Genomic DNA, 19,993 nt, shown 5'->3' with positions numbered 1-19,993 from the left:
TATCACATTTACATTTACATTTTAGTCATTTAGCAGACGCTCTTATCCAGAGCGACTTACAGTTAGTGAATACATATTTTTTTTATACTGGCCCCCCGTGGGAATCGAACCCACAACCCTGGCATTGCAAACGCCATGCTCTATCAACTGAGCTACATCCCTGCCGGCCATTCCCTCCCCTACCCTGGACGACGCTGGGCCAATTGTGCACCGCCCATGAGTCTCCCGGTCGCGGCCGGCTGCGACAGAGCCTGGATTCGAACCAGGATCTCTAGTGGCACAGTTAGCACTGCGATGCAGTGCCTTAGACCACTGCGCCACTCAGGAGTACGCGTCAATGTATTAAACATGAACTTGTAGCACGTAAAGTTATACAATAACACATAGATAACAAACCCTTTATCATCAGCAATGAGTGCAGAATGTATCACTTTGACACAGTTTGTCTTAAATCGTTTTTTAAAAAAGTCCATGTATTTTCATGTGGTCAGTATCAGTCCTTTTCAGACAGAGAGTGCAGAGCCATATCAATGTTTCATCAGAGTCCATGTTATTGTCCTGCATGTTGAAGAACAGGAAGTATATCAGTCCACAGAGTTTCCTGGAGACCCAGAATAGCACTGCTGTGTGTTGTGGGGTGTGTTTATATGATTCAGGCTTTCCAAGGATGCTATGTGTTTCTGAGACAAACGTCCAGACAGGCTGAGTGGTCACACCCTGGGAGAGGCTGGAGAAGTCCATAGGCCAAGTCCCAAATGGCAACCTATTCATTATATAGCGCACTTATTTTGACCAGAGCCTGGACGCATCCTATTCTCTATATAGTGAACTACTTTTAACCAGAGACCTATGGGACCTGGTCAAAAGTAGTGCACTATATAGGGAATAGGGTGCCATTTGAGACACACCCTTGGCGTTGTCAGCACAGAAAGGACAATACTGACAGTATAGAAGAAGTGGTTAAATAACTGTTGAGGACCAACGGAAGTTCAGTTGTAAAAACGGTTTTATTAAAAAGGTACGGCATGGAAGGGACTGGAGGGAGAATATGTATCCCAATAACACATTGTGAGTGTTTATGTCTGTGTTCATCTGATAAAAGACCACTCCCTCTCCTAAGGGACCAGACTGCTGTTTGCCCCATTGCATGTTACAGTATGCTATGAGCCTGAACTCCATGGAGTTACCTCACTCTGGCCAGCGAGTTCCTCGTATCACTCAGCATCTTAACTATAGTCTGCTTCCTTGGCCCGATTTCCTTTATTCCCACCCCCCCCCAAGGAGTCCACTCATTGGCCTGAATGACTCAGTTCCTCTGATTTGACAGCTGCTTCCACCTATCCCTGACAGGCATATCCGTTCTGCTAGGCTAGCCGTAGACTCTGCAGCAGAGGCCCAGAGCAGCTGATGAGTTCATTTGCTACTGGCTTACTGTGTGCACACTAGAGAGATAGAGATTACACTAGACATCTCTACACTGCCTCATTATAGTGAGAAACACAGATCTCTCTCTCACACACACACACACACACACAAAGCCCAAGGCAGCGCTTCACTTCAGTCGCCATAGACATTCCTAAAGACCCATCCCACTGAATAGCAGCCCTGTAGGAAGTAATGAGACTACAGGACCAGAGGGCCTCAGATCCTCAAATCAAACATGTCATCCACGGGATTAAAGAAGAAATTGAATTATTCCAGAGTAGAGATCAGCAGGCATATTTTCAATAGATCATGTGCTATGTGCTCGTATACACAAATCAAATCAAATCAAATTGTATGTCACATGTGCCGAATACAACAGGTATTGGCAACCTTACAGTGAAATGCTTACTTACAAGCCCTTAACCAACAATGCAGTTTTAAGAAAAATAAGTGTTAAGTAAAAAATAGATAACTAAAAAAATCAAAAATAATTAAAGAGCAGCAGTAAAATAACAGTAGCGAGGCTATATACAGGGGGTACCGGTACAGAGTCAATGTGTTAGTGGAGGTAATAACAGTAGGGAGGCTATATACAGGGGGGTACCGGTGCAGAGTCAATGTGTTAGTGGAGGTAATAACAGTAGGGAGGCTATATACAGGGGGTACCGGTACAGAGTCAATGTGTTAGTGGAGGTAATAACAGTAGGGAGGCTATATACAGGGGGTACCGGTACAGAGTCAATGTGTTAGTGGAGGTAATAACAGTAGGGAGGCTATATACAGGGGGTACCGGTACAGAGTCAATGTGTTAGTGGAGGTAATAACAGTAGGGAGGCTATATACAGGGGGTACAGGTACAGAGTCAATGTGTTAGTGGAGGTAATAACAGTAGGGAGGCTATATACAGGGGGTACCGGTACAGAGTCAATGTGTTAGTGGAGGTAATAACAGTTGGGAGGCTATATACAGGGGGTACCGGTACAGAGTCAATGTGTTAGTGGAGGTAATAACAGTAGAGAGGCTATATACAGGGGGTACCGGTACAGAGTCAATGTGCGGGGGAACAGGTTAGTCGAGGTAATTGAGGTAATATGTACATGTAGGTAGAGTTAAAGTGACTATGCATAGATAATAAACAGAGAGTAGCAGCAGCGTAAAAGAGGGGGTGGGGTGGGGTCGGGGGGACAATGCAAATAGTCCAGGTAGCCATTTGATCAGCTGTTCAGGAGTCTTATGGCTTGGGGGTAGAAGCTGTTAAGAAGCCTTTTGTGACCTAGACTTGGTGCTCCGGTACCGCTTGCCGTGCGGTAGCAGAGAGAACAGTCTATGACTAGGGTGGCTGGAGTCTTTGACAATTTGTAGGGCCTTTGTCTGACACCGCCTGGTATATAGGTCCTGGATGGCAGGAATATTGGCCCTAGTGATGTACTGGGCCGTACGCACTACCCTCTGTAGTGCCTTGCGGTCGGATGCCAAGCAGTTGCCATACCAGGCAGTGATGCAACCAGTCAGGACGCTCTCGATGGTGCAGCTGTATAACTTTTTGAGGATCTGAGGACCCATGCCAAATCTTTTCAGTCTCCTGAGGGGGAATAGGCTTTGTCGTGCCCTCTTCACGACTGTCTTGGTGTGTTTGTACCATGATAGTTTGTTGGTGATGTGCACACCAAGGAACTTGAAGCCCTCGACCTGCTCCACTACAGCCCCGTCGATGAGAATGGGGGCGTGCTCGGTCCTCTTCTCCTGTAGTCCACAGAGAGATATGTAGGATATGTATGGTATGGAGTCTGACTGTCCAGCATGCAGCTCTGCTCTAGCCAGAGTCTGATAATGACATTTCCCCTGACTGAGAGAGATATGTAGAGAGAGATATGGAGAGAGAGAGAAAGAGAGAGTGGGAGAGGGAGTGATAGAGAGGGAGAGAGGGAGAGAGAGAGAGAGAGAGAGGGAGTGATAGAGAGGGAGAGAGGGAGAGAGAGAGAGAGAGAGAGAGAGAGGGAGCAAGAGAAAGAGAGGGAGTGAGGGAGATAAATAGTAATAGGGAGGGAGAGAGATAGAGAGGGAGAGAGCACGAGAGAAAGAGAGAGTGGGCGAGAAAGTGAGGGAGAGAGAGAGAGCGCGAGAGAGAGGTACATGAAAGAATATCTGCCAATGGAGTGATAGATGACTTCTGTATGAACCCTAGTCTGTGCTGCTCTGCTCTGCTGTGCTGTGATCTTGTATTCATCCGACTGCCTGGAGTATGGTAACTAGTGTGACTGGTGCTGCTGCTAACTAAGCTGTCTTTCAACTGCTTACTGCAAGACTTACATTACAGAGTAGAAACTTTCCTTCACGTCTTCATTCTATTCATGTATGTATGTCTGTGTACCTGACTATCTCACCCTCCTCTACCTCAAAGCTAGTGAGGAATAAAGAGGAAACCAATAACATAACAGCAGGGGTGTCCAACTCATTCCATGGAGGGCCTAGTGTCTGCTGGTTTGGGTTTTCCTTTCAATTAAGACCTAGACAACCAGGTGAGTTCCTTACTAAGACCTAGACAACCAGGTGAGAGTTCCTTACTAAGACCCAGACAACCAGGTGAGTTCCTTACTAAGACCTAGACAACCAGGTGAGTTCCTTACTAAGACCCAGACAACCAGGTGAGTTCCTTACTAAGACCTAGACAACCAGGTGAGTTCCTTACTAAGACCTAGACAACCAGGTGAGTTCCTTACTAAGACCTAGACAACCAGGTGAGATCCTTACTAAGACCTAGACAACCAGGTGAGAGTTCCTTACTAAGACCCAGACAACCAGGTGAGAGATCCTTACTAAGACCTAGACAACCAGGTGAGAGTTCCTTACTAAGACCCAGACAACCAGGTGAGAGTTCCTTACTAAGACCTAGACAACCAGGTGAGAGTTCCTTACTAAGACCCAGACAACCAGGTGAGTTCCTTACTAAGACCTAGACAACCAGGTGAGAGTTCCTTACTAAGACCTAGACAACCAGGTGAGAGTTCCTTACTAAGACCCAGACAACCAGGTGAGAGTTCCTTACTAAGACCCAGACAACCAGGTGAGAGTTCCTTACTAAGACCTAGACAACCAGGTGAGATCCTTACTAAGACCCAGACAACCAGGTGAGAGTTCCTTACTAAGACCTAGACAACCAGGTGAGAGTTCCTTACTAAGACCTAGACAACCAGGTGAGAGTTCCTTACCAATCAGTGACCTTCATTTATCAATCAAGTAGGAGTGAAACCCCACAGACACTCTGCCCTCCGTGGAATGAGTTTGACACATCAGAAGATGGGAAGGTGGTTAAACCACAGAGATAAAACAATCTGTATGGTTAAACCACAGAGATAAAACAATCTGTATGGTTAAACCACAGAGATAAAACAATCTGTATGGTTAAACCACAGAGATAAAACAATCTGTATGGTTAAACCACAGAGACAAAACAATCTGTATGGTTAAACCACAGAGATAAAACAATCTGTATGGTTAAACCACAGAGATAAAACAATCTGTATGGTTAAACCACAGAGACAAAACAATCTGTATGGTTAAACCACAGACATAAAACAATCTGTATGGTTAAACCACAGAGATAAAACAATCTGTATGGTTAAACCACAGAGATAAAACAATCTGTATGGTTAAACCACAGAGACAAAACAATCTGTATGGTTAAACCACAGAGATAAAACAATCTGTATGGCAAAAACAACAACAACACAGATGATTCCGGCGGCGGACCGGCGTCATGGCGACGCCGTTGCATGGCAATCCAATTTATTGAACTACAGATGCTGGGTTATACAAAATACACCACTTCAATTAAGGCTTTTTAGTTTACATTTGGCCACCCCCCTTTTCCCTCCCCTCCCCTCCCCCATAATAAGCAGGTGATGTTGCATTTCAAATACTGTGGCTCTGTAAGGGGACATGGTACACATGGTCCATCCACCAGGAAGTGATGTTGTTGGTTGTCATCACAGTACACAAAGCGGCAAAGGCATTCTCTTACAAGAGGTCTACAGAGGTCACGCAACTCACAGGTCTACAGAGGTCACGCAACTCACAACAAACGTGCAACTTTAACCCCCCCCTCCCTCCCTCCCTCCCTCCCTCCCTCACTCACTCCCTCCCTGGATGTGTCTCAAATGGCAACCTAAGCACACAGGGCTCTGGTCAAAAGTAGTGCACTATGTAGGGAATAGGGTGTCATTTGGGATGCAACCCCCTATCATCCAAGTTCTGCCTCCTCATCATCATCATCATCATCATCATCATCATCATCATCATCATCACTACGTTGCTGTGGTTCTTTTCTTTTATTTCAATATTTTCCCCTGCTGCTTCGAACACATTAGTTTGTCCCCCCTCCCCCCACATTCACTATGGAACAGGTAACAACCCCATACGGTTCCTCATCATCACCATCTTCATCATCATCATCATCATCCGACAGACTGACTGACAGGAAACAGGTCAAACCAAGTATTACACAGGTGAAACAGTCACTAACAGGCAAGTTTCTTTACTGACAGGATCCAATATTTGGTTTTCATATCCTCAGCTGACAACAGATGCATTAGCAAGCAATGGGGAGGGGCTGGGGGAGATGGGGGGAGGGTCTAGGGGCTAGGGGTGAGATGGGGGAGAGGGGCTAGGGGAGGGAGGGAGAAGGGGAAAGAGGATGGGGGATAGGGGTGAGATGGGGGACAGGGACTGTGGGAGGGAGGGAGAAGGGGAAAGAGGCTGGTGAGAATCTACAGCAGCGTTTCCCAAACTCGGTCCTGGGGCCCCCCCTGGGTGCATGTTTTGGTTTTTGCCCTAGCACTACACAGATGATTCCAATAATCATCAAGCTTGATTATTTGAATCAGCTGTGTAGTGATAAAAGGTGCACCTTTTGGGGTCCCCAGGACCCAGTTTGAGAAACTCTGCTCTACAACGACAGAAGTGTGGAGAATGACATCACCAATGACATTTTGTTGTTTATTTGTTTCATATTAAAAACCCTCATTTAAAAAAAATCTATACTTCCTGTTGTAGATCGCAGATTCCGTGAGAGGGTATTGGCTAACTGGACAAACCAACCAATGAGAGACGGCCTTGGAAGGATAAAGAAAAAAAAAACCTGATGAGGATCGCGCAGTCACGTCGGCCATTGGTGTCTCAGAACTTGGGTGGCTTGTTAAAATGTCCAGTACCTCTTTGACCACAACCCCAATTGAAAAACCCCACTGTACAAACATCTTTGTAAACAACACAAGGGCCGCCTCCCAGATGGCACCCTATTCCCTATATAGTGCACTACTTTTGACCAGGGCTCATAGGGAAACCCATAAGGCTCTGGTCAAAGGTGGTGCACTAGGGTGCCATTTCAGACGCACACAACAAAACCCAGGCATGACATAGAAGGATGATTGGATCATAGTTGGATTCTCCAGATAGAAGGATGATTGGATCATAGTTGGATTCTCCAGATAGAAAAAAAAAACACATTTGAAGGCAATATATTTAGGCTAAAAAGACAATATGATAGTGACTGAAAAAACATTAAACTTTTTTTCTTCTTTTTACACATATAATATCCACAGGTTTACCCCTCAAATAAAACTCACATATAATAATCACTGTTGGATTCACAGGTTTACCCCTCAAAATAAAACTCATATCAATAGCTGGCGCAGTATAGCATGTCTCCGTAGAGACAAATCTAGTCATTTAAAAAAGACAGAAAAAATGAATGTTGAATGATCGAAGGAAAATTAAAAAAAGCACAAATAAAAAGTTAGAAAAGAAACGACAGGAGCAAGTTAGCAGTATGAACTGGGCTATATAGGCGCTCTCTGGAACATTCTCTTTTATTTATCCGGCTAAAATAGTGGTGCTTATAAATACCGCATCATTGTAGCTACTCACCACGGCAACGTGCACATTCTGGTTAGACATCCGTTGCTACGGTTACTGTCTCCATTAGCAATAACACTGTGTAGGGATCGGGATTTATTTTTGATTCATATTGACTGATTTTACCTATTTTATTTATAAATTTACTTTATTGACTTAATTTTTTTCCATTTCAGTTGCATACAGTTAGAATATATATATTTTTATAAGTAGAAATCTTGTTCTCGCGACACTGGAGAGTGATAATGGTTAATCTATGTGCAAAAACTGATGTATTGTAGCTTTGAATCCGTTGGTCGGTTTGTTTGTTTGTTTGTTGTTGTTGTTAAAGGGGCGTCACCACACAGGAAAGTCCATTCGATGTTAGGTTTTAGTAACGTCGGAATGCTGGCACTGCTGAGAGAGACAGCAGCAAATCAGACCTGGGTGAGAGCGGGAGATAGAAGGGGGGGAGGGGGGTAGATGGAGAGAGAGGAGAGAGAAGGGGGGTAGATGGAGAGAGAGGAGAGAGAAGGGGGGGGTAGATGGAGAGAGAGGAGAGAGAAGGGGGGTGGGGTAGAGGGAGAGAGAAGAGAGAGAAGAGGGGGGGTAGAGGGAGAGAGAGGAGAGAGAAGGGGGGGTAGATGGAGAGAGAGGAGAGAGAAGGGGGGGTAGAGGGAGAGAGAGGAGAGAGAAGAGGGGGGGGTAGAGGGAGAGAGAGGAGAGAGAAGGGGGGTAGAGGGAGAGAGAGGAGAGAGAAGGGGGGGTAGAGGGAGAGAGAGAGAGAGAAGGGGGGGGTAGAGGGAGAGAGAGGAGAGAGAAGAGGGGGGTAGAGGGAGAGAGAGGAGAGAGAAGGGGGGGGTAGAGGGAGAGAGAGGAGAGAGAAGAGGGGGGGGTAGATGGAGAGAGAGGAGAGAGAAGGGGGGGTAGAGGGAGAGAGAAGAGAGAGAAGGGGGGGTAGAGGGAGAGAGAGGAGAGAGAAGGGGGGGTAGAGGGAGAGAGAGGAGAGAGAAGGGGGGTAGAGGGAGAGAGAGGAGAGAGAAGAGGGGGGTAGATGGAGAGAGAGGAGAGAGAAGAGGGGGGGTAGATGGAGAGAGAGGAGAGAGAAGGGGGGGGGTAGAGGGAGAGAGAAGAGAGAGAAGAGGGGGGGGGTAGATGGAGAGAGAGGAGAGAGAAGGGGGGGGGTAGAGGGAGAGAGAGGAGAGAGAAGGGGGGGTAGAGGGAGAGAGAGGAGAGAGAAGGGGGGGTAGAGGGAGAGAGAAGAGAGAGAAGGGGGGGTAGAGGGAGAGAGAGGAGAGAGAAGGGGGGGGGTAGAGGGAGAGAGAGGAGAGAGAGAGAGAGAGGAGAAGAGACATTAATTACAATTAATTACAATTCTAACTGCAACATTTTATGTCACTAAATATGAGTGGGAGAAATACTCGCACAAGGTATTCCTGGGTTTTTAAGACAAAAGGAGGCCGCAGCCAAATGCCTCAACTCTCTTTTTTCAATTAGGCAAGTGGCATTCTGACTCCTACAGGTGGTTCTCACCTGGCTCAGCGCAACGGAGCGGCTGTGTATATTAGAGGAGCCGACAGTTGGACTTTTTGCGTGCCTTGCCTGGCGCTGGGGTTTTCCTGTTGATTTGCCTGACCAGGTCATAGAAGATCTGAAACACAGAGAGACACAACAATGGTTAGATACAAGTTAGACACGGTCTCATGTTAAGAAACAGTGGCTAGCCATGGGTATAATGTTAAGAAACAGTGGCTAGCCATGGTTATAATGTTAAGAAACAGTGGCTAGCCATGGGTATAATGTTAAGAAACAGTGGCTAGCCATGGTTATAATGTTAAGAAACAGTGGCTAGCCATGGTTATAATGTTAAGAAACAGTGGCTAGCCATGGTTATAATGTTAAGAAACAGTGGCTAGCCATGGTTATAATGTTAAGAAACAGTCAAAGGTGTCTTGGTTTCAAAAAGCAAGACCATGAGAGAATACATGTAGATAGCAGAGTGCCATTGGACTTTACTGTTATCCAGTGACCCATAGTGCCTTTAGATCGATTCACACACTGTCAGATAGATGGTTTTAGAGTCAGTCAGGCCCAAGGCTCACCCCAGATCTCAGTGGACAGTGTGAGTGACGTGACCCACATCCCAACCAGACAGCAAGATGACACCTCAGGCCACAATATTTACTAGACAGACAAATCACGTCTCAATCTGTGAGAACTCAATGAACATCACCCAAGGGTATATTTATGGATAATGATAGATAATGACTCCTTCAGGGCAACTGTAGATATATTCTCAAAATGTTGCAGTCAAATATGAAGTATCTTAGACAATATGAAGTATCTTAGACTATATGAAGTATCTTAGACAATATGAAGTATCTTAGACAATATGAAGTATCTTAGACTATATGAAGTATTTTAGATTATATGAAGTATCTTAGACAATAGTGTATTTATAGTATCACAAACTGGTCAGAATGAATGAATGGTCTGATTCTTTTATTTCACCAGACAAAGCTGTATGACTAGGGGTAATATATAAAGCTGTATGACTAGGGGTAATATCCAAAGCTGTATGACTAGGGGTAATATACAAAGCTGTATGACTAGGGGTAATATATAAAGCTGTATGACTAGGGGTAATATCCAAAGCTGTATGACTAGGGGTAATATACAAAGCTGTATGACTAGGGGTAATATCCAAAGCTGTATGACTAGGGGTAATATCCAAAGCTGTATGTCTAGGGGTGATATACAAAGCTGTATGACTAGGGGTAATAGTAGCTGTATGACTAGGGGTAATATACAAAGCTGTATGACTAGGGGTAATATACAAAGCTGTATGACTAGGGGTAATATATAAAGCTGTATGACTAGGGGTAATATACAAAGCTGTATGACTAGGGGTAATATATAAAGCTGTATGACTAGGGGTAATATATAAAGCTGTATGACTAGGGGTAATATATAAAGCTGTATGACTAGGGGTAATATACAAAGCTGTATGACTAGGGGTAATATACAAAGCTGTATGTCTAGGGGTAATATACAAAGCTGTATGACTAGGGGTAATATACAAAGCTGTATGACTAGGGGTAATATATAAAGCTGTATGACTAGGGGTAATATATAAAGCTGTATGACTAGGGGTAATATACAAAGCTGTATGACTAGGGGTAATATACAAAGCTGTATGTCTAGGGGTAATATACAAAGCTGTATGACTAGGGGTAATATACAAAGCTGTATGACTAGGGGTAATATCCAAAGCTGTATGACTAGGGGTAATATACAAAGCTGTATGACTAGGGGTAATATACAAAGCTGTATGACTAGGGGTAATATACAAAGCTGTATGACTAGGGGTAATATACAAAGCTGTATGACTAGGGGTAATATCCAAAGCTGTATGACTAGGGGTAATATATAAAGCTGTATGACTAGGGGTAATATACAAAGCTGTATGACTAGGGGTAAAGCCAAAGCTGTATGACTAGGGGTAATATACAAAGCTGTATGACTAGGGGTAATATACAAAGCTGTATGACTAGGGGTAATAGTAGCTGTATGACTAGGGGTAATATACAAAGCTGTATGACTAGGGGTAATATACAAAGCTGTATGACTAGGGGTAATATACAAAGCTGTATGACTAGGGGTAATATACAAAGCTGTATGACTAGGGGTAATATCCAAAGCTGTATGACTAGGGGTAATATACAAAGCTGTATGACTAGGGGTAATATACAAAGCTGTATGACTAGGGGTAATATACAAAGCTGTATGACTAGGGGTAATATCCAAAGCTGTATGACTAGGGGTAATATACAAAGCTGTATGACTAGGGGTAATATACAAAGCTGTATGACTAGGGGTAATATACAAAGCTGTATGACTAGGGGTAATATACAAAGCTGTATGACTAGGGGTAATAGTAGCTGTATGACTAGGGGTAATATACAAAGCTGTATGACTAGGGGTAATATATAAAGCTGTATGACTAGGGGTAATATATAAAGCTGTATGACTAGGGGTAATATACAAAGCTGTATGACTAGGGGTAATATACAAAGCTGTATGACTAGGGGTAATATACAAAGCTGTATGACTAGGGGTAATATACAAAGCTGTATGACTAGGGGTAATATCCAAAGCTGTATGACTAGGGGTAATATATAAAGCTGTATGACTAGAGGTAATATATAAAGCTGTATGACTAGGGGTAATATACAAAGCTGTATGACTAGGGGTAATAGTAGCTGTATGACTAGGGGTAATATACAAAGCTGTATGACTAGGGGTAATATCCAAAGCTGTATGACTAGGGGTAATATACAAAGCTGTATGACTAGGGGTAACATACAAAGCTGTATGACTAGGGGTAATAGTAGCTGTATGACTAGGGGTAATATACAAAGCTGTATGACTAGGGGTAATATACAAAGCTGTATGACTAGGGGTAATATACAAAGCTGTATGACTAGGGGTAATATACAAAGCTGTATGACTAGGGGTAATAGACAAAGCTGTATGACTAGGGGTAATGTACAAAGCTGTATGACTAGGGGTAATATACAAAGCTGTATGACTAGGGGTAATATACAAAGCTGTATGACTAGGGGTAATATACAAAGCTGTATGACTAGGGGTGATATACAAAGCTGTATGACTAGGGGTAATATCCAAAGCTGTATGACTAGGGGTAATATACAAAGCTGTATGACTAGGGGTAATATACAAAGCTGTATGACTAGGGGTAATATACAAAGCTGTATGACTAGGGGTAATATACAAAGCTGTATGACTAGGGGTAATATATAAAGCTGTATGACTAGGGGTAATATATAAAGCTGTATGACTAGGGGTAATATATAAAGCTGTATGACTAGGGGTAATATCCAAAGCTGTATGACTAGGGGTAATATATAAAGCTGTATGACTAGAGGTAATATATAAAGCTGTATGACTAGGGGTAATATACAAAGCTGTATGACTAGGGGTAATAGTAGCTGTATGACTAGGGGTAATATACAAAGCTGTATGACTAGGGGTAATATACAAAGCTGTATGACTAGGGGTAATATACAAAGCTGTATGACTAGGGGTAATATATAAAGCTGTATGACTAGGGGTAATATCCAAAGCTGTATGACTAGGGATAATATATAAAGCTGTATGACTAGAGGTAATATATAAAGCTGTATGACTAGGGGTAATATACAAAGCTGTATGACTAGGGGTAATAGTAGCTGTATGACTAGGGGTAATATACAAAGCTGTATGACTAGGGGTAATATACAAAGCTGTATGACTAGGGGTAATATACAAAGCTGTATGACTAGGGGTAATATACAAAGCTGTATGACTAGGGGTAATAGACAAAGCTGTATGACTAGGGGTAATGTACAAAGCTGTATGACTAGGGGTAATATACAAAGCTGTATGACTAGGGGTAATAGTAGCTGTATGACTAGGGGTAATATACAAAGCTGTATGACTAGGGGTAATATACAAAGCTGTATGACTAGGGGTAATATACAAAGCTGTATGACTAGGGGTAATATATAAAGCTGTATGACTAGGGGTAACATACAAAGCTGTATGACTAGGGGTAATGTACAAAGCTGTATGACTAGGGGTAATATACAAAGCTGTATGACTAGGGGTAATATACAAAGCTGTATGACTAGGGGTAATATACAAAGCTGTATGACTAGGGGTAATATACAAAGCTGTATGACTAGGGGTAATATCCAAAGCTGTATGACTAGGGGTAATATACAAAGCTGTATGACTAAGGGTAATATCCAAAGCTGTATGACTAGGGGTAATATACAAAGCTGTATGACTAGGGGTAATAGTAGCTGTATGACTAGGGGTAATATAAAAAGCTGTATGACTAGGGGTAATATACAAAGCTGTATGACTAGGGGTAATATACAAAGCTGTATGACTAGGGGTAATATACAAAGCTGTATGACTAGGGGTAATATACAAAGCTGTATGACTAGGGGTAATATACAAAGCTGTATGACTATGGGTAATGTACAAAGCTGTATGACTAGGGGTAATATACAAAGCTGTATGACTAGGGGTAATATCCAAAGCTGTATGACTAGGGGTAATATACAAAGCTGTATGACTAGGGGTAATGTACAAAGCTGTATGACTAGGGGTAATATATAAAGCTGTATGACTAGGGGTAATATACAAAGCTGTATGACTAGGGGTAATGTACAAAGCTGTATGACTAGGGGTAATATATAAAGCTGTATGACTAGGGGTAACATACAAAGCTGTATGACTAGGGGTAATATACAAAGCTGTATGACTAGGGGTAATAGTAGCTGTATGACTAGGGGTAATATACAAAGCTGTATGACTAGGGGTAATATACAAAGCTGTATGACTAGGGGTAATATACAAAGCTGTATGACTAGGGGTAATATACAAAGCTGTATGACTAGGGGTAATATACAAAGCTGTATGACTAGGGGTAATATCCAAAGCTGTATGACTAGGGGTAATATACAAAGCTGTATGACTAGGGGTAATATACAAATCTGTATGACTAGGGGTAATAGTAGCTGTATGACTAGGGGTAATATACAAAGCTGTATGACTAGGGGTAATATCCAAAGCTGTATGACTAGGGGTAATGTACAAAGCTGTATGACTAGGGGTAATATACAAAGCTGTATGACTAGGGGTAATAGTAGCTGTATGACTAGGGGTAATATACAAAGCTGTATGACTAGGGGTAATATACAAAGCTGTATGACTAGGGGTAATATACAAAGCTGTATGACTAGGGGTAATATACAAAGCTGTATGACTAGGGGTAATATACAAAGCTGTATGACTAGGGGTAATATACAAAGCTGTATGACTAGGGGTAATATACAAAGCTGTATGACTAGGGGTAATATACAAAGCTGTATGACTAGGGGTGATATACAAAGCTGTATGACTAGGGGTAATAGACAAAGCTGTATGACTAGGGGTAATAGACAAAGCTGTATGACTAGGGGTAATATACAAAGCTGTATGACTAGGGGTAATATACAAAGCTGTATGACTAGAGGTAATATACAAAGCTGTATGACTAGGGGTAATATACAAAGCTGTATGACTAGGGGTAATATACAAAGCTGTATGACTAGGGGTAATAGCCAAAGCTGTATGACTAGGGGTAATATACAAAGCTGTATGACTAGGGGTAATATCCAAAGCTGTATGACTAGGGGTAATATATAAAGCTGTATGACTAGAGGTAACAGTAGCTGTCACTGTCACACACCCAGAGAGTTACATAACTCACACCACACCCCACCACGCCACGCCACACCACACCATACCACATCACGCCATGTCACGTCACGCCATGTCACGTCACGCCACATCACACCACATCACGCCATGCCATGCCACGCCACGTCACACCCCACCACGCCACATCACGCCATGCCACATCACATCACATCACGTCACACCACGCCACGCCACACCACATCACACCACACCACACCACGTCACACCACGCCACGCCACGCCACACCACATCACACCGCATCACACCACACCACACCACACCACGCCACACCGCATCACACTGCATCACACCACGCCACATCACACCACATCACACCACATCACAACACATCACACCACACCACACCACATCACACCACATCACACCACACCACACCACATCACACCACATCACACCACACCACACCACGCCACATCACACCACATCACACCACAATCACACCACATCACACCACATCACACCACACCACACCACGCCACATCACACCACATCACACCACACCGCATCACACCACATCACACCACACCACACCACACCACACCACATCACACCACATCACACCACACCACACCACCACACCACACCACGCCACATCACACCACATCACACCACACCACACCACATCACACCACATCACACCACATCACACCACACCACACCACATCACACCAAATCACACCACACCACGTCACACCACATCACACCGCATCACACCACCCACATCACACCACATCACACCACACCACGTCACACCACACCACGCCACGCCACACCACATTACACCACACCACACCACACCACGCCACGTCACACCACACACCATACCACACCACATCACACCACACCACACCACATCACATCACGTCCATTAGGAGCAGACATCCTCCTGTCCTGAATCTGCACTCTGCAATAAAAGCTTCGGACATAAAACAAACCCCTTGGACATAATCAATGGTTACAGCTCGATGCCAATTGCATAATTATAGTGATTAAACCAATATCAATCAGGTGTGTGAGTGAGAGAGAGAGAGAGAGAGAGCGAGAGCGAGAGGCTGCTATCATGCCAGGAGACAACGATGTCTCTTAGGCTGGCATTACCCATAAAGCCCATTTCCTGTTGACAATGACATCTCTCTAATGGAGCCAGCTGGTTGTCAATTACATAATTCCGATGGAGTCAGCTGGTTGTCAATGACACAGGTTGTGGATCAACCAAAGACCTATAGTCTCTATTAGAATGAATAATCTCTATTAGAATGAATCATCTCAATTAGAATGAGTAATCTGTATTAGAATGAATAATCTCTATTAGAATGAATCATTTCAATTAGAATGTGTAATCTGTATTAGAATGAATAATCTCTATTAGAATGAATCATTTCAATTAGAATGTGTAATCTGTATTAGAATGAATAATCTCTATTAGAATGAATCATTTCAATTAGAATGTGTAATCTGTATTAGAATGAATCATCTCTATCACCACTTAAACCAAGAGCAGGGCTCAGACCAGCTAGAGACTGGTGCTTAATGGGATAACTGGTTTATAATGGTGTAACTCCCCATTGGTCAGTTTACAACCCACATTAAACCTGGTTTATAGTGGTGTAACTCCCCATTGGTCAGTTTACAACCCACATTAAACCAGGTTTATAGTGGTGTAACTCCCCATTGGTCAGTTTACAACCCACATTAAACCTGGTTTATAGTGGTGTAACTCCCCAGGGGTCAGGGGTCAACCCATATTAAACCCCACTGACCTCACAGATACTGTAGCCTATCACAGTGATGAATGAGTGAATGAGTGAATGAGGCCTGGGGCAGGTACGTGCTGCCTTGGCTGGTGGACTCTTGACTCAGAGCAGAACAGGGTTTGGCCTCTGCTGATGCTGAGACAATTCAACCCCAATGCCATCTCTTCATTATCTAAGTGCCTTCAGAAAAGTATTTACACCCCTTGACTTTTTCCAACATTTTGTTGAGTTGCAAGTTGAGATTAAAATGGATTTATTTTCGTCAGCGATTTCACAAAATACTCTGTAATGTAAAAGTAGAAAGAAAATTCTGTAAAATCTGTAAAATATTAATGGAAAATTAAACACTAATATATCTTCATTACATAAGTATTCAACCCCTTGAGTCAATAAATGTTAGAATCACCATTGGCAGCGTTTACGGCTGTGAGTCTTGTAGTGACTGGGTGTATTGATACACCATCCAAAGTGTAATTAATAACTTCACCATGCTCAAAGGGATATTCCATGTCTGCTTTTTTTTTTTTTTACCCATCTACCAATAGGAGCCCTTCTTTGGAAAACCTCCCTGGTCTTTGTGGTCGAATCTGTGTTTGAAATTCCCTGCTCGACAGATAATTGTATGTGTGGGGGTACAGAGATGAGGTAGTCATTCAGAAATCATGTTAAACACTATTATTGCACACAGAATGAGTCCATGCAACTTATTATGTGACTTGTTAAGCACATTTTTTACTCCTGAACTTATTTAGCCTCGCCATAACAAAGGGGTTGAATACTTATCGACTCAAGACATTTCAGCTTTTCATTTTTAATTAATTTGTAAAAATGTCTAAAAACATAATTCCACTTTGACATTATGGGGTATTGTGAATAGGTCAGTGACACAAAATCTAAATGTAATCCATTTTAAATTCAGGCTGTAACACAACAAAATGTAGAAATAAATCAAGAGGTGTGAATACTTTATGAAGGCACTGTAAGCGAAAGGCTTTCTGCTGATGCTGAGACATTAAAGCCCAATACCATCTCTTCATCATCTAAAGTGAAAGTCTGTAGTGCTGTGGTTGGGCTGTCGCCTGGTATTGAAGAGGTGTCTGGACTGACAGGAGAGGAGAGGAGAGCAGGCAGACTGACAGATTTAACCATGGAAGGAGCGAGGCTGTTTAGGAAGAGATGAACACCAAGGCCAGGGCCCAATATCTGGAGCTGCTAATCAAACTGAACGCGGCAGGTAGCTTAGTGGTTAAGAGCGTTGTGCCAGTAACTGAAAGGTCACTGGTTCTAATCCCCAAGCCTACTAGGTGAAAAATCTGTCGATGTGCCCTTGAGCAAGGCACTTAACCCTAATTGCTCCTGTAAGTCGCTCTGGATAAGAGCGTCTGCTAAATGACAAAAAATGTAAAAAATGTTTAAAAAAAACGCAGAGCAAGAAACACAAGCTGCTACAAATCAGACGTGTTATTCTGAAGCAACAGCTACAGCGTTCAAAAATCAACTGTCAAACATATCCCGGTGGAACTAAACACAAGGTTGTTGACTGAAGTAGACGGCCTGACATATGTGTGTGTGTGTGTTTGACTAGTGGTTGGAAAGTGATTTGTATGTGTACGGAGGGGGGTGAGGCTGCTATTTGTTTGTTTTATGTGTGTGTGTGTAGAGGTGATGCAGGCCAGATGAGGGGACGTCGCTGGCTGGTAGTCTCTGGTGGCATACACACACACACACACACACACACACACAGACACACACACACAGACACACACACACACACAGAGCACCATTGTGTGACTCAGGAGGTAGGATGACATCAGAGTGGCAGTTATAAACACAGTGGCGATCACAGTGCGCCCAGAAGGAAGGAAGGCTCAACTCCATGGACAGTGAGGTTACTGATTAACCTCAGACTAAATATCTAAATATCCCACACTGCCACTGACAACAGCAACCTAGTTTAGTCCTGTGAGTTTCTGTTGATAGGAGGTAGAGAACCTGTTGTTTAAATGTATCTGTTGATAGGAGGTAGAGAACCTGTTGTTTAAAGTTTCTGTTGATAGGAGGTAGAGAACCTGTTGTTTAAAGTTTCTGTTGATAGGAGGTAGAGAACCTGTTGTTTAAATGTTCTGTTGATAGGAGGTAGAGAACCTGTTGTTTAAATGTATCTGTTGATAGGAGGTAGAGAACCTGTTGTTTAAAGTTTCTGTTGATAGGAGGTAGAGAACCTGTTGTTTAAAGTTTCTGTTGATAGGAGGTAGAGAACCTGTTGTTTAAAGTTTCTGTTGATAGGAGGTAGAGAACCTGTTGTTTAAATGTATCTGTTGATAGGAGGTAGAGAACCTGTTGTTTAAAGTTTCTGTTGATAGGAGGTAGAGAACCTGTTGTTTAAAGTTTCTGTTGATAGGTGGTAGAGAACCTGTTTAAAGTTTATGTTGATAGGAGGTAGAGAACCTGTTGTTTAAAGTTTATGTTGATAGGAGGTAGAGAACCTGTTGTTTGAAACTGCATTAGAAAAGACTCCAGTGTCAATAGTAACAATCATTCTCTCGAATGAGTGTCCAGATGTGGAATGTACTGATGCAGGGTGTGTGGGTACTGATGCAGGGTGTGTGGGTACTGATGCAGGGTGTGTGGTACTGATGCAGGGTGTGTGGGTACTGATGCAGGGTGTGTACTTATGCAGGGTGTGTACTGATGCAGGGTGTGTGTACTGATGCAGGGTGTGTACTTATGCAGGGTGTGTATACTGATGCAGGGTGTGTATACTGATGCAGGGTGTGTACTTATGCAGGGTGTGTATACTGATGCAGGGTGTGTATACTGATGCAGGGTGTGTGTACTGATGCAGGGTGTGTATACTGATGCAGGGTGTGTGTACTGATGCAGGGTGTGTGTACTGATGCAGGGTGTGTGTACTGATGCAGGGTGTGTGTACTGATGCAGGGTGTGTGTACTGATGCAGGGTGTGTGTACTGATGCAGGGTGTGTGAGGTGTGAGTGTGTTGTGCTCACCTCGTTGACGTTGATCTTGGACTTTGCGGAGGACTCCAGGAATGCACAGCTGCTCCACTGTCTGGCCAGGTTCTGTCCCTGTTCCTTCCCCACAACACGCTCATCCTCCAGATCACATTTATTACCCACCAGAATCATCGGAACCTGGAGAGAGGAGGGGGAGAGGGGGGAGGAGGAGGGGGAGGAGGAGGGAGGATGAGGGGGGAGGGGAGGAGGTGGAGGGGGGGAGGAGGGAGGATGGAGGATGAGGGGGGAGGGGAGGAGGAGGTGGAAGGGGGAGGGAGGAGGAGGGAGGAGGGGGGAGGGGGGGAGGGGGGAGGAGGGAGGAGTGGAGACAGGAAAGAGAGAGGGAGAGAATATAGGGAGAGAGAGATACGTTTTATAATATCCTAGGTCACATTAAACACTTAGGTATGAAGGGTTTCTGCTGTGAGTATCCTCCCCTGGTTTACTGTAGAGAGAGAGAGGAATGAAATGAAACACCCAAGGTAGCAGCATGCCATCAACCCAAGGTAGCAGCATGCTATCTGCCCAAGGTAGCAGCATGCTATCTGCCCAAGGTAGCAGCATGCTATCT

The 19,993-nt window shown here is 43.6% G+C and overlaps 1 protein-coding gene across 1 annotated transcript in view; it reads right to left on the bottom strand.

The window, feature by feature from the left end:
• Window positions 1–6,406: 6,406 nt before the first annotated feature.
• The window catches only part of LOC121553840 (ras-related protein Rap-1b), a gene marked incomplete at its 5' end in the record, with an annotated part of 32,591 nt that continues 19,004 nt past the window's right edge, over window positions 6,407–19,993 (bottom strand). Inside the window, 3 exons of the mRNA XM_045221530.1 lie at window positions 6,407–7,760; window positions 8,851–8,968; window positions 19,417–19,560. Coding sequence (XP_045077465.1) covers window positions 8,882–8,968; window positions 19,417–19,560 — 231 coding nt within the window. The remainder of the gene's footprint in view (window positions 7,761–8,850; window positions 8,969–19,416; window positions 19,561–19,993) is intronic.

This window comes from Coregonus clupeaformis, chromosome 7, assembly GCF_020615455.1.
Source record: "Coregonus clupeaformis isolate EN_2021a chromosome 7, ASM2061545v1, whole genome shotgun sequence".
In the NCBI taxonomy this organism is placed as follows: Eukaryota; Metazoa; Chordata; class Actinopteri; order Salmoniformes; family Salmonidae; genus Coregonus; species Coregonus clupeaformis.
This window is presented reverse-complemented; position numbering and strand designations above follow the sequence as displayed.